At 31.5% G+C, this 15,290-nt stretch overlaps 1 protein-coding gene and 1 long non-coding RNA gene across 3 annotated transcripts; one reads left to right on the top strand and one right to left on the bottom strand.

The window, feature by feature from the left end:
- The first annotated feature begins 2,758 nt into the window (after window positions 1-2,758).
- LOC114277168 (uncharacterized) lies at window positions 2,759-10,592 on the top strand. 2 transcript variants are annotated; one of them, XR_014343684.1, is made up of 2 exons: window positions 2,759-2,996; window positions 5,065-10,592. It is a non-coding gene; the product is annotated as an uncharacterized LOC114277168 (long non-coding RNA). The 2 variants fall into 2 exon arrangements; XR_014343679.1 differs by having other exon boundaries at window positions 4,078-10,592.
- LOC114277167 (MADS-box transcription factor 23) lies at window positions 5,435-14,918 on the bottom strand. The gene is made up of 7 exons (XM_028219027.2): window positions 14,481-14,918; window positions 10,162-10,237; window positions 7,582-7,643; window positions 6,241-6,340; window positions 6,067-6,108; window positions 5,897-5,980; window positions 5,435-5,776 (listed from the first exon to the last, which is right to left on the bottom strand). Exons 1-7 carry the CDS (start codon window positions 14,693-14,695, stop codon window positions 5,618-5,620), a joined length of 738 nt encoding a protein of 245 aa, XP_028074828.1. The 5' UTR covers window positions 14,696-14,918; the 3' UTR covers window positions 5,435-5,617.
- Window positions 14,919-15,290: the final 372 nt, after the last annotated feature.

Genomic DNA, 15,290 nt, shown 5'->3' with positions numbered 1-15,290 from the left:
CTTATCTATGTTTCTTCTTAAATTAATTAATGTTATACAAACAGAATACATTTGCAAAACTGTAACTTTTATTTTAAATATGGAGAACGTTATTAATAATCTAATGAGTTGTCATCAAATTTGATATATACATAATAAGGTATATAAATATATAAACAAATATGAAAAATATTTCTGAAGTATTTTAAAATTATGACTATTTTATAACTTTCTCTAGCTTTTTTAAATTTTTTATTTTTTTTATCTGCAAATGTTAGTTGTTAGATTAGCACCTATGAGAGAAAATCTCCCTACCCTTTGGGCACCAAAGTGCTTACACTCCCTTAATTTAATCCCCCTAAGGGGAGTTGAACCTGTAACCTTCTTGAAACTAAGCCTAAAGGAAAGTATAGTGGCCAACTAAACTGATCCTAGTTTGTTATCATTTTCTCTAGCTTAAACCCATGGGACCACAAAAAAAAAAAAAAAAGAAAAAAAAGAAAAAAACAGAACAAAACTACCAACACCTGTTTCAAATGAAGTGTTTGTTAAAATAATTTTTAGGACCAATTACACGAACGGTGCTTCGAATATGTACTTTATCAAATTCTATTTTTGTTAATTTAACCACTCAAATTACGAAATATAAATTTAAATGGTCTTAACGTTCACGCTATTTAAATAGATGAATAGAAATCGAGGTATTTTCAAAATTTTATATGAAATTTTAACAAAATTAAAATAGTCAAATACACATGGTCTTCAAATTATATAATTTGTTATATTTTGATGCATAAAATATGCATGTTATTGTATTTTAGACCTAATTTTTTTAATTCTGTTTTATTTTTTAAAGTTTCAAAAGTACCTTACCAGTAATCAATTTAAGCAGCATAAACATTGGGTCTATTTTATTATAAATTGACAAAGTTAAAATTTTAATCTTAAAAAAAAAAATTAATGGATTACAAAGCACATATTTATAACATTTTAATATTACTGTATTATAATTTTTTTTTAAAATTTAATTCTTAATCAAAGGTATACCACCCATCATCTTTTACAAGAATACAGAAAATGGATTGTGATTTTCTCAATTTTAAAGTTGTAATGAAAGATTTTTATTACATTATCAATAGGATGACCATTTTTCCCCATCCCGCTCTACACTAGCATCCCCTGTCCTAACCCACATGGATTTCCCATCACCCTGATTAAGAAATGGGATGGGGTGAGTTTTGCTTTCCATGCCTCCTTCCATCCGGACCACACTCTGATTATATTTATTAAAATATATTTATATGTATGTAATATATAATTTATTTATTTTTATTATAATAAAATTAAAACATTAAAATATTATACTTAATATTAATTTTATTCATTTATTTTCTATTTTATGTAATATAATTTTCATTAAGTATAAATTATTATTCATAATATACTATATTATTCGCCTCTTGCCTCCGTTGCTGTCATTCCCGATTTGTCCCGCCCCCGATATAATAGGGGATGGGGACGAATTTCTATAAACCCGTCTCAAACTTTATCCGTGACCATTCTTAATTATTCAAGAGTTTGTAATGATCGTTTCTAAATTTAAAATAGTGATAAATTTTGATAATTATTTTACAATTCTTAAATGTAATGAGATCCTCAATTAAGTGGAAATGACTTAAAAATCTTGTATATTTAAAGATGTGTTAAAAAAAAATTGTGAAATGTATTTGAGTATGCGACAAATAAAAAATTAACTCCTAATTAAGGCCGAATTGTATAATATTGAGGCTGTTAATTAGGATCTTTTAATTTTACGTGCTTGTCAAACTATATATTTTATGTCTGTTTAATATCAATCAGGTTGTACATAGTCAGAGCATAAAACGGACAAAAACATAGAATTTGGAGAGAAAAGAGATTCTCGCACGTGCGTTGACTTTTCACGCATGTGCAGTCGTACCTCGAAAAACAGGTCCGATGTTTTGAACTTGTTTGAAAGACAACAGAGGTATAAAAATGCAAGAAAGAGGTTAGATTAGGGTTTTGATTTTTTTTCCAATGAGAGAGAGGTTAGGGTTTGGAGGAAAGGATTCTCAAGCTTTCAATCCAACTTTCATGGGGTCTTCCATCTCTTCTACCTCTTTCCACTCCTACATGAAATGACTAGTCTTCTTTTCTAAGGTTTTGATGATACTCTAACCATATAATAGGATTTTTCATAAACTTTGATTGTAAATCGGTTTGAATCAATGTATGGATGATTTAGAAGTTTTTAATAATTGTTCCTTTCATCTCTTCAAGTATTTTACTCTCTGTGATTGTTTAATGATTTCCATACATTAATTTTTTGTGTGTTTGTATACAAAGTACGAGACGAGTCATGCTACGAGAAACGAGTCGTGTTGCTACCATAATTTAGAGCAAATACCTCGTGCTATTCGGAATGATTCGTGCTTGTACGTTGAATGCGACAACATATTGGGTATTTTAAACCGGATTGCAATTGATGGCCGATGTTAAATCTCATTTATGTAGTTAGTGGTAAATTCTTTGTCCTAGAATTTTTTTCCCAAAATTAATATCTCAGATCCTAATTTTAATTGTCAATTTAATTTATCAATTTTATTTAATTCCTATTTAGTCATAAAATCTCTCAATCTTTTTAATCAAAATTAATTTAAGAATTTAGCGATTGAATTAGTCTAATTTCACATTTGTCCCTGTGAATTGATACCTAGACTTGTCATTTTTCTAAAAAAAATTAGTATAATTTAGTATTTATTTTTAATGTGTGTAACGATCCATCAAACTTTGGTGTGTGCAACTCCTATTGTACTTAAAAATTAGAAATTTTTTTTAGGGTCTAAAATATTTTCATGAAAAAAAAAAAAAAAAAATCCTACGTTTACCCGAACTTTCCCTCTGCCTCCCTCTCTCCGTTTTGTATCCGCCAGCGGAGTCACGCTCCCATTGCCCTCTCTCTCTGTCTCTCTCTGTCTCTCTCTCTTTCTTACCAGGTGAGAATCCAAAGTCCATGATGTCCTACTTATCATCAACATCATAGCTCTCAATCTGTTTATCCTTGACATTAATTTGTGTGTTTGTTAATGTTCTATATTGAATTCTTTGAATTATCTTCAATACGTTCTCTTTAATTTGGGCCTAACAACATGAACTGATCAGATTCTACACATCAATGTAATTATCAAGATTAAGAAACTCACTTCTAAAATTAAGTTCAATTCGTAAATGTGAGTGTTCAATTGGTAAAAGCTTGAATTACGAGATTTTGGGGTTAAATCTATGGTGTAAGACATGTTATGTCACTTACTTTGTGCGGGTTAGTTTTGCCACTTTGTGTAAAAGTTACGAATAAGCAAATTACTTGTGTTTTGTTATGCACAATATGTTTAAAAACTACTTATGTTTACAAACTATTTGTGGTGAGAAATGTTATGAACCGTTTTGATGGGAAAAGTTATGATATATTGTGGTTTGTGTTTTGAAAAGTATGACCATTTCAACAGTTTTTCCTCTTTATGTATTTGTTTTCCATTTTAATTTGCTTTTTATCTGTGGCCGTTGCATGTACTGCCATATGTCGACAAAATCCTCTATGTTACTAGTTTCTGTCATTTTCAAGTCAATTATTTTATGTTCCCTTATGTTTTGCAGGCAAATTTATACTTTGCATTATACTTGTTCACAAAAGACTTTCTTTATATTGTTCCCGGAATGTGATTATGAGTCATGGCATTAATTCGGTGGTCTTTTGTTTGCTCGGTACTTTCCCTTTTTTAAGGACTATGATATTTGTGGATAAAATATTTCCTGCATGGCTTATTTTGGATGGAAAAGTATAGTGAATTGACGGCATTTGTAATTGATTTTTGGGAAATGTTCTCTATATATAAACCTTTTATATTTGTGTTAATTTTTTGGGAGAAATATATGATTTTGAACTGGTTTACGGGGGAAAAATAATTAGAAACCTGAAGGAACTTTGGGTATAATTCTTGGTTATTTCCTTTTCTTTTGGTGGATTTGTGGTGTTATACTAAAGAATGAGAATTTTATTGCTTCGTATTCATTTGACAGGAACATTACATGAGAGATGGTTGTGTCTGTGACTTTGTTTTTGCGCTACCTTCTCTCTGCATATAAAATAAAATATGAAAGGCTCCTTGCAAGATGCTGACATGAAAGTGAAAAAGAAGGGCCGTGTAAACTAACTGATAATATTTGGACTAGTCATTTGGGGGGTGTAGTGGGTTTGACCTTTGCAAAATTGTGTTGAATACGAATGCGTTTACCTATAACCAGGAGAAAAAATTAACTGATAATAATTCAGTTCCTACCCTTTCAGGAAGATAATATATGTTTTTTGGTTGGGGAAAACAAGGTATGTAGGTTGATTTTCCTTAAAATACTCTGATAATGGTTGGTGCTATATGCCTATCCATGTACCAATGCATTCAGTGAAACTTCGTTTGGCTAAGATTTTGGGACTAAATAATCACAAAAAGACAAAATTGACTATAAAAGCCAATTAGACAAAATACTACTTTTTACCCATAATCATTACGCTTTTTCTTTCACAAAAGTCAAAAAAGTCCCAAAACAAAAACCAAACGAGGCTAAAAAAGCCAAGCTAAAAATGTCTCAACACAAAAAAGTTGGCTGAAAAAGCCAATGCCAAACGAGCTCTTAAGATTATTAAAATTTGAAGTCTAAACTTTCATTCCAGTTATGCTTTTACTTTGACTGTTCTTGAAGCGAACATAAAAGGTATTTCTTTTTCTCAACTCCTATGCCAATGATGATTTTGCATGCTACTCATCTGTGATAGGAACATTTTCTCTTTATTCACTCCTGCATGACTATAGATTTCAATAAAATGTTGCTCAGTTGTTATCTGCTACATAAGAAAAGGGAGACAATATATGGTGTTGGTCCTTGCATTATATTTGCAAAGTGGCTGCTCTCAGCTATTATTTGCAACATACTTCATGCAATTTATGTGGGTAGCATCAGTAAATTATGGCTACCTTTATAATTGTTCTTATTAGTTCAAGTTTGGTACAGAAATACATATCGGTTGTATGCAAATCTTAGACACTTCTTCAAAGAACATGTGCTCACTCTTCCTGAGATGATGCCAAATGCTAACTCAATGGGCTCACTCTTCCTGAGATGATGCCAAAATTTAACCTGACAATGGTTGGATCTTGGCGACTTTATTCACAACCACGCATGTTCACCTAGGAGCAAGGGGAGTATTATGATACTTTTTAATTGAATGATGAAATTAAGGAAAAATATTCATGGTAATTAATAGTTTTTTTTTTTTCCCTTCTCTCTTTCAATCCTCAAGTGAGAACTCGAGTATGCTGAGGCAATATCGGTTATGGGTTACCTTATCAGTTGGGTGTGGGTTTGTGTGCATACTGCAATCTTGTGAAACATATTCCATTGATAAACTACTCAATTTCTTACTATACATATATTAAGATGGCCTTGGGTGGTGTGCAATTCTAATGCAATTGCAATTTGAAGCAGTTGATAAATATCATTGGGATCAAAGACTGCACAGAACACTTGGTATTATTGAATTACTTTTCAAGGGTGTGAAGAGAGTTTACTGCGATCTTGTTTCCCTTGCTGGCATCTCATGACTTTGTTGCTCAGGCTGGCTTAGCTGGAGATTGATGGGCACATATGAGTCCTCTCCAATGCTGAAACCATGTGGATTTTGCGTGCTTCCATTTGCTGCAGTCACATCCCTTGTTCCATAAATCTGAGGCAAGAAGTTTTGTCCCTAGTCAGGGAACTAATTTCACATATTATGCGTGCAAGCATTGTAGTATTTGAGTATATTCAGGGATGCTAGAAGATTGTTTTTAGTCTAACCAGATACCTTTTTACACAATTCCATGTTTTCTTGACGAATTAGGTTTGCCTTCTTATAAAGTTCGACATTTTCTTGATGCATAAAGTTCTCCTGTAATGAATCCAACAAAGCTTATTTTAGAAAACTGAAATTATTCTTGACAAAAAGTTTGATTAATATCCATCATTTGGAGAGACCTTTTGGCTTAGCTCCTGTATCTCGTCCATTAGAACCTGGTCCTGTTGAAGTTAAGAAAAAAACATCTAATGTAAATAGAAAATTCATGTTAAGTATGATGGACCTTCTGCATAGAAGGCCACACAAGTTCTACTCTTAAGTCTTAAGCATTGCATGAAGAGTAAGGGTATCACCTTTTGCATGCGGACACCTCGCAAACTCATTTCCAGTTGGTTCTCTAGCTTTTGTAGGTCGTGGACACTCAAACCATAAAGCTCTTCTCCCATCAATTGCCTGTCTCATCAAAATTACAATCTTCTTTTCGCTATCAGACCTTAGTTATAATTCAATATATGATCAGTCTTACATGTCTTGAAGAGATAAGGGAAGCAATTTTCATTATTTGTCTAGTGAAATCTAGGGATCCTCTAGGTTTTTTATCCTTTATTGGAGAATCTTATTGATTGTTAATCATGCCATTGATTTCCAGTTTAGGGGGCAACAATTACAAGAACAAAGGATATATACTATCAAAAAAGAAACTGAAATATCTTGTAAATGTTAAAGCAAGCGAGAAATGTACTAAAAGACTTATCTCAACATAAAAGCATAAACAAAAGTGCCATGAAGAAGTCAATGTGCAGGTCAAAATCATGGAAATATATTCTTACAAGAGAAGGCTAGAAATGATGATGAAACATGCAAAAAGGGTGGCCAAAATTGTGAGAGAACTACAGACACACACAATTAAATAAATAAATAAATAAATTTTGTAATTGGATAACGGGAAAGTATAAAAGGAAACTGGATGAAACTGAAGAATGTAGACTAGAACAAAAGAGAAGGGAAAGGAAATCAGCAAGAGGGGCAACATAACATTTTGAAATCCTTTTTAATGCCAAAAACAAAAATGACATAATGCTTCTGTAGTAGAAAAATTGTGATGTCCAAAATATGTGACCAATAAGAGTAAGAATTAAAAGGAGAAGGGAAAGAAAGAAAAAGAAGAGAAGAATGGGAAGGAGGAGAAGAATAAAGAAAACTGGAGCATCTGGCTCTAGCTTCTATTCTCTAAAACCACAACTATTTTAAAGAGTGTTATTGAGGACATAATATAATCCTTAGTAGCACAACCTATGTAACATATGGTACGGCTCTTATTTTTTTGTGATAATCATCCATACATTACATATATTTTAAATAATTTATTAAGCATACTATTGACGTGTAAGGAGGAGAAGAATAAAGAAAACTGGAGCATCTGGCTCTAGCTTCTATTCTCTGAACCCATAACTGTTTTAAAGAGTGTTATGGAGGACATAATACAATCCTTAGTAGCACAAGCTATATAACATATGGAACAACTCTTATTTTTCTGTGAATAATCATCCCTACATTACATATATTTTAAATAATTTATGAAGCATACTATTTTACCAACTATTGTATGGTATCAAGTGCTATGCTATTTACCAGGTCAATTACCTTTTCATTTAAAATCAAGTATATCCAAGCTAAAGGAGAAGGAATTTTACCGATAATTTTCTTGCAAGTTGTGTAATTGTTGCCTCAAGATTTCTGCCTCCCTTTGCCAAAACTAGCAAGTATGGTGGCACAAATTAAAGTGTATACAGTAGAGTGTGAGAGACTTCAGAGCATCATGACTAAACCGAATCAGAGTGTTTGAAAATCTAAGTCATGGATGTAACATGACACTTGCTGAAAAAAGAAAATATAACATGACACTTACTCAACAAATAGGCCAGGCTACTAAAGCATTTGTTGCATTGGCTACAGTCATTAGGCTTTTATTAGGTTTCAAAATTGTTTTGTGAATATTTCCATTGTACCCATAAGCAAAATTTTGTAATTTGTTTTCTTTGAACTCATTATAGTGGACTGTGGACCTATATCACAAAATTTTAAGAATTTGAGGAGTGAGGACTGGAAAATGTGAATTCTCAGTCAACTGGAGTTGAACATGTCAAATTATGTAACCATGCATTTTCTTTCTTTTACTTATTTTTCCTAATGTAATCTTATCATATTTTTACATTTTATAATTTACCGCTCCTTTCTCAATCAACTCATGAATTCTATAAACATTGCAGGTTAATGAGCTCGTTCACTAGTAAGACATCCCATTTTTCTAAAATGGTCATCCCATTGTTATAAATATCTAATTGAAGTGATGATTTTCGTTTGTTAATCTTTATGGGGAACGAGTTCATATTAGGATGTGCATGCTGAAGAGTGCGCGTGACTCATGTATGCAAGTAATGCACGAAACATGCTTGTCATATTGTCAATAATTTACGCATTCATGTCTATTTATATCTTGCTACCTGCAAGAAGAAACAATTCAACTCTTTCATGGTATTAACATCATTACAGAACCATTACTAGGCCTTTTTTAAATCGTAGAATAAATGCCTCTGCTACATGAGAAACAGATCACTCCATGCATCTAGTATCCAAAAGGCTAATTTACTTGATCCATTAACTTGTGAGCAGTTTCTAAAATTTTGAACTTGAAATGAATATCTGCTTTTAGAAATTCTCACTAGTATACTTCTTCTTCTCTTCTCTCTCTCTTTCTTTTTTTCAATTAAACAACATGCCAGGGTTCCAAATGTCACTCCAGTGGGAAATTACACTACCTTGGTAACAAGATAACATCACAAGGTAACTTTTCACTGGAAGAAATATTTGCAAATATAACCCTTGACATTTTGATTTTAGGTGAAATTATTTTGCAATGTAAGTTTCATTCCTAGAAGAATCATGTGCAGTAGCTATACATATTAAGGGGAAATTGGATTGCTTGTACAATCATACTTTGTTCTGAGATACAGAAAAATGAGCAATATTGTTGCATATGATATTTTTGTTGAATTTTATGTTTTGAGTTATTCCTAAGATGATTTTATTTCCTTAGTTCATTCAAGAATTTTGTGTTAAAAATTGTAGCACAGTTGTGGTTATTACAATTTTTCTGATATTATGAAATGTTGCAGGATTGTGACAAACATTTTTTGTCTAAACTAACTCAAACATCCTATCTTTTTGTGGCCATTCTTGTACTTTCTTAGCCAAGGAAATCTATGAGCTTTGCCACTTTCCACTTGCATTTTAAAATAAGATGCAGGAAAAGGACAAGAAGTGGGAGCCATAATTGTCCAAAGATAGCTATCCAAAATGTTTGGACAATGGTATATCCTTTCAGAGATTATTAGCACACAAACAAGAGTGTTGAAGGCATCAACACCCATAAAGGTTTTCATGTCAGTGCACCGTTTTGTTGACATAATTCCGTTAAAAATAGTTTTTTTCTCTTAGCTGAGCAGGATTCTAGAATAGTACGATTCCATTTCTTTTCTTGTTGTAGTAAATGAAGTGATTTCTAATCACTAAAAGTTTTTCTTACTACTGATACCCTTTTTGTGTTCCAGCCACATTTCAATGCCTAGATGGAGTTTTGGAACTGTACCTACCATGTGATATGTAAGTATTGATATATGGGTTCATGAAACAAAGGTGATAGCAAAACAACACTAGAGTGAATATGCAAACGTTGTAGGAGAACTTTGTGCATGATTTGATTTTAGATGACCAATATGTCTGTGCATATGCTGTATGGGTGCTACAAAACGTGGAAGTACAATCATTTAGCGTCCATAATTCTACTCGCGGCTTATTGAAACAAAATTTAACAAGTATTGCCCTTACGCACCATATTTCTACAAATGATTATCTGAATTATAAACAAATATGACGAGAATGACCCCTGCTTTTTAACAAGTATTGTTCTTACATATCATATTCTATAAACCTGCCTCAATGACATTTGAAAGATAAGAGTTTAGATGTGTCTTAATGCTTGATGGAACTTAAAAGACCCCTGCTTACTACATATATAATGTTATGTTATTTAGCTACTTTTGTAGTGTTCCTATAGTAATGCAAAATTGTATATCTCATTAATATGCATATGCATATATTTAATAAATTCTCAGCACTATTGCATTGAAGGCTAAACAGAACAAAAATATGCCATCCACATCATTAATTCTTCTGGAGAAATTGCAGAGCTAGAGTAGTTCGAGGGAGTGTACCTTGACTTCTGATACTTGATTTTGCAGTTGACGTTCCTCATTGGATTTATTATACCTCTCAATTACTGATTTCATGCTGACAATTGTAAACAGAAGAATGATTAGATTCTTGTTGCTGTTGTATTTATCATCTTTAACACTGGGAAGTGACGGCGCAAGTGTCGGGGAATTTGCATCGTTGTGAAGGCAGAAGCAGGTAGGAGAAGCTTTGAAGAAGCATGAAAAAAAGGGGGATAAAAAGTCCACAAAATAATCCCTGTATCTGAATAACTATTTTAGATTACTTTATCTCCAATTTTCTGGTGTTTCATTCAAATGTATGTATTTCATGATGAATTTGTTCGAATACAAAGTGATTTGATTTCTGTCTTGTGTTATGACTCAGCATTGCATATGCCCAGAAATCACAATGTTATGTTCACTTTGTCTTTTTCTTATGTCTACACACACTTTGTTCTATCATATATGATTTTAGAAACTGATCCTACTTTGCAGAAACCGGAAGATCTGACAAAAAGAAACAAGTAAATCAAATTCATATACTTTAATTTTTTGGGCAATTTTTGTAGTTATTTTATTGGATGTAGCATTGTTGTTGAGAAATATCTCTTACAAGTGACACTAACATAGACAGTGGTATAGACATTGATCAAGACATTGTGTTTGGTTTAAGGATTTGAGAACGGATTTAGAAAAAGAATGTAAAAGAAATTGGTGAATTTTTAAATCTCTCCTTAAATTCATGAACTAGAAAGGTCGATTTCACATGAAGGAAGACACTTGGGCTCCATCTAGAACGATGGATTTCAAATAAAAGAGATTTGAAATTAAATTTTAGAAAGCAAAAGAGAGTTGCCATTATACATAAATTGAAAAACTAAAGGGGAAGAAGATAGGGTAGAGCTTTGAAGAAAATATATATTTTTAGGATTTGTATAGCTAGAATACATAGCATGAAGGATTTGAAGTAAATTTTTTTACATACATTATTATCTTCAATTTATCATGATAAAACTCAAAAATTCAATATTGAAATCTATATTTAAACTCCAAATTTTTTATTTGGGTGTCCTTTGGCTTTGTTTATAAGTTGGTTTATTTTTTTAACCTATTCTTCTTATTATTAATTTTTTTTAAAAAAAATTCTACACTTTTTTTTTTTAAAATACTTTTGAAGCCTGTCTAGATTGGATGATAAAAATTGACTTTATTTTCATTTTTACTGAATTTTTTTACTGAATTTAGTATTAAAAAAAATCATTTAATTTTTTTTTTTTTTTTTGTTTTAAAGAAAAAAATCATCTTTAGTCAGTCTATAGGATTGATGTGGTATGCAATAATGAAAGTCTTGATTGCTAATTTCTTTCACAAAGCCCCTAGATATAAGTATAAAATCAAGTGTTCACTTGTACTAACCTTGATTCTCATGAATTGATATAATATAATATATTCAACAACAGAGGTTTTTGAAATGGAACAAAGCAGCATAGATTGTCGTTCATGGTACCACATGGATAATATAAGAAAAGATGACACCACAACTAGTTCCTCCAATTAAAGAAATGAATCAAGGTAGTAATGATTTGATATTATTTGATTGGAAGATCAGAAAGATGTTTAATAGATTAGCTGTGATAACCAAAATTTTATATTGATTAAATTTATTTATTAAATGATATGTTATTACTATATTAATAATATTAGAAATACTAATAAACATATTAATAAACACACTAATTAACAATATAAGGTGAATCTCATATTAAGTGGCGGGAGTACGTATAAATTCTCTCATATATTTATTGGTATATTTGTTAGTTTTTTTAATATTGTATGATGCAAAAGATCCCATCTCATGTATTGTACCAATACATGAATGACATATAAGATACCACGTCATTAAGTAAGCAAATTTCATACAAAAAAATTGGTTATCCTAACATTAATCAATGTAATTTTCAGTGCTTTGATTTGTCTTTAGCTTATTTGTGGAGATAATGATGCAAAATTTAGTAAGCTTTAATTCATAGAATGCTCTGATAATGGTTATATATACCTTTCTTGACTTCTTTATCCTACATTGAATTCAATAAAAGCATGGAACCAACTTCTTTATCAATTAGTTTTGTATTTATTTTTATTTTTTTATACTAGAAACCCTAGGACAAGAACACCTTCACTGTGTGCATCAAAAGCAAAGATCCAAGACCATAGTGTGAACAACTTGCATATCACATACATATTCATAATGACTATAGTAGTTTTTGGTTCATTGAAATAATTTTAGGCAATGACTATTTTTTGATTTTTTCAATAAAAATGACAATTCGCTTAAATTGATGAATTATGATTTTATTTGAAATGTGCATTTTTTTTTTTTTTTACTGAATTAAATGGGGACTACCCGTCATTTTAATAAACTAAACACTGCCTAAGGACATGAATTTTTTTCAAAGATGATTATCAAAATATAGGATTGCTTCTACTAAATTATTGACATTTAAGGTAAGAGTGAGACTAAAGGATGCTATCTTTGTAGCCCTTTCTGATTTGCAGGGGTGGAACCACTTATCAAAGAACTGATGATCAAGAAATCTTTTATTTTATTTTATATTATCAAAACTCAGTGTTTGATTTATTAAAAGGAAATAGAATTAAATGAAATAATCATTTTTTAACCTCGCTATATAATTACAATTAGTAAATAATAATTTCATTTGTGCTACATTTTTCATTATCTTAGAATAATTATTTCATTCTATTTTTTCGTAGTGAATCAAACAGAGTTACCCTCTACTAAGGCCGAGTTTGGCATATTTCAAAAAAGACAAAAAGTCAAAAAGTCACTATTCTATTTAAGTCACATCATATTATTTAAGTCACATCACCTCTGTAACACATCATTTCAAACCCAACCCAAACCTAACTCATATTTCATAAAAAGTCAAAAAGTGCACTTATTTAGATCATTCCAAACAACCCCTAACTTCTGCAAATATGATAGGAGACGAAATTTGAAATACAAGCTACTAAGGACAAGATTGAAAATTGACATACTCCAAGATCCATCTATGGTGACTCTAGAAAAATATAAGGAGTCTTACACTGGTGTAAGATCCATCTATGGTAAGATCCATAAACAATTAACTGAGGTCTCATATTTTGGCAGATTAAGTTAGATGGGATTATGAGTACGTTGAGATTGAGTGAGAAAATTATTAGTGTGGTAATATTATATTATAGATATTAGATAAAATGGGTTTATTTGTATATTAGTGTGGTGGTATTAGTTAATTAGGACTAAATCTATAAAGTTACCTAAAAGTCCTCATTGTACAAAAGATTATTATTTTTGCAAAATGAGGGTAGTCTTTTTGAAGAGTTATTGATATTGAATATACTTTCTTGATTTCCTCTGCTCACTTACAATGATATATATACATATCAGATACAAGATATATTGCTAGCAATCTAACTGACTAACCACCCCTAACTAATTCTGTTAGAGCATATAATCACATGTGACACAGTACAACATATACTAAACCACTCCATTGTGATCTGTTGGATTATGAACTGCATTGTGATCTACTGGATCTGCTGGATTACGATCTGCAGATGGTCGTTCTCTATCACTTTTCACTCCTAATCTCATGGGTTTGTATTGGATTGTGAATCTCTCCTCCTCCGTGAGATTACTAATCCCACTCTTTGGGGGAATTAACAATTCCATAGGATTGTTAGTCCCATAATTGTTGTTACAACCAAATAAGATTTAGGTAGGACTTACCTCACTCTTAATCCAATCTCATCATCTAAGAGGGATAACAAACATGGCCTAAAGGATGAATTTTCTTCTTACGGAGCTCCTTTAATAGAAGCCTACTCAAACCAATAAGAATTTTTTTTTGTGGGTTTATGCCACTATTTTACTTCTTGTCCCATAATAGATTGGTGGATTGAGCTCCAAATTTGAGAGATGCAAATCTTGGTTGAGACTGAGTTTACTCCAAGTAGACATCACATCCTAAGTAATAGGTATATCATTCGAGGGTGCAAGTGAATGGTGCAATGCAATTAATCTAGCAGCTGATGCAAAGGCTCTCTGAACATGATTCCAAGCACACTATCATTCAGATTTACGTAAACATGACAGTCAGAGACAACATATATCAGCAAGCATATACCTCCATCCACACAAAAAGAAATGTTGTAAGAAAAGACTATATAGGAAAGGGCTACCTGGTGCTTGTCATAATATTTTGTAAGAAGATTCTAATTGGCAACAAAAAAATAATTCAGATAACATGTTGTCAAACCTGGTGCTTGCGAATTCATACAGCTTGCTGGTGCTGGAGAAGATAATCAGACCTACTTCTGCATCGCACAGAATCGCTAGCTCCTTCGCCTTCTTTAAAAGCCCGTTCCTTCGCTTGGTGAAAGTCACTTGTCTGCTCGTCGTGTTATCGATCCTCCTTATCACAATCTTCCCTCTCCCCATCCTCACTGTTCTAGATTCTAGGGTTTGTATCATATATATTTATATGCATGTACATAGAGGGTTTTATTAGTTAGATCTTGTTGGATGAATCATAAAAACCCATTAACTGAAAATGAAAGAAGACTCAGAAGAAAAAGCTTACACAGTTCAGCTCTGAAACTGATTCTAGGGTTTTGATGGTGTGAGAGTGAGAGTTCTTTCTGTGAAGCATTTATTGCAGCTTAAGGTCTAAAGCTTTTTTTTATAGGTAAACAACGGTTATGTTTGGCATGTTTTTTTATTTTTATTTTTATTTTTATTTTAATTTTTTTGATTATTTTAATCGGAAAAAGATAAAATAGATTAAAAAGTTAATGAGATAAAATATCATATACAAATTATAATTATTTCATTTTTTTTTCCACAAAATTCAAAAAAATCATTCAAAACGAAACTTTTAGTACCAAACTAAAATAATCAAAAGCAACTCATATTTCAAACAATGGTAAAGTGGCTTTAGCTTTGGGGACTGTTTGTTACAAATTAAGGGTTTATTTGAGATGTTCTAAATTATTGTACTTTTTGACTTTTTATGAAATATGGATTGGGTTTAAAGTGATATGGTAGAGAGGTGATATGACTTAAATCA

Source organism: Camellia sinensis, chromosome 1 (assembly GCF_055761805.1).
Source record: "Camellia sinensis isolate YWXY chromosome 1, ASM5576180v1, whole genome shotgun sequence".
Lineage (NCBI taxonomy): Eukaryota > Viridiplantae > Streptophyta > Magnoliopsida > Ericales > Theaceae > Camellia > Camellia sinensis.
The sequence above is the reverse complement of the archived record's forward strand: the minus strand, read 5'-3'. Positions and strand labels throughout refer to the sequence as shown.

What these genes read in the sequence shown, in the direction of transcription:
- LOC114277167 (XM_028219027.2), bottom strand. Translation starts at nt 14,695, where the DNA reads ATGATACAAACCCTAGAATCTAGAACAGTGAGGATGGGGAGAGGGAAG. An exon ending in TACAGGAGCTAAGCCAAAAG is followed by an intron (nt 5,981 to 6,066) that starts GTCTCTCCAAAT and finishes GATTCATTACAG; the next exon opens with GAGAACTTTATGCATCAAGA. An exon ending in ACATGGAATTGTGTAAAAAG is followed by an intron (nt 5,777 to 5,896) that starts GTATCTGGTTAG and finishes TTCTTGCCTCAG; the next exon opens with ATTTATGGAACAAGGGATGT.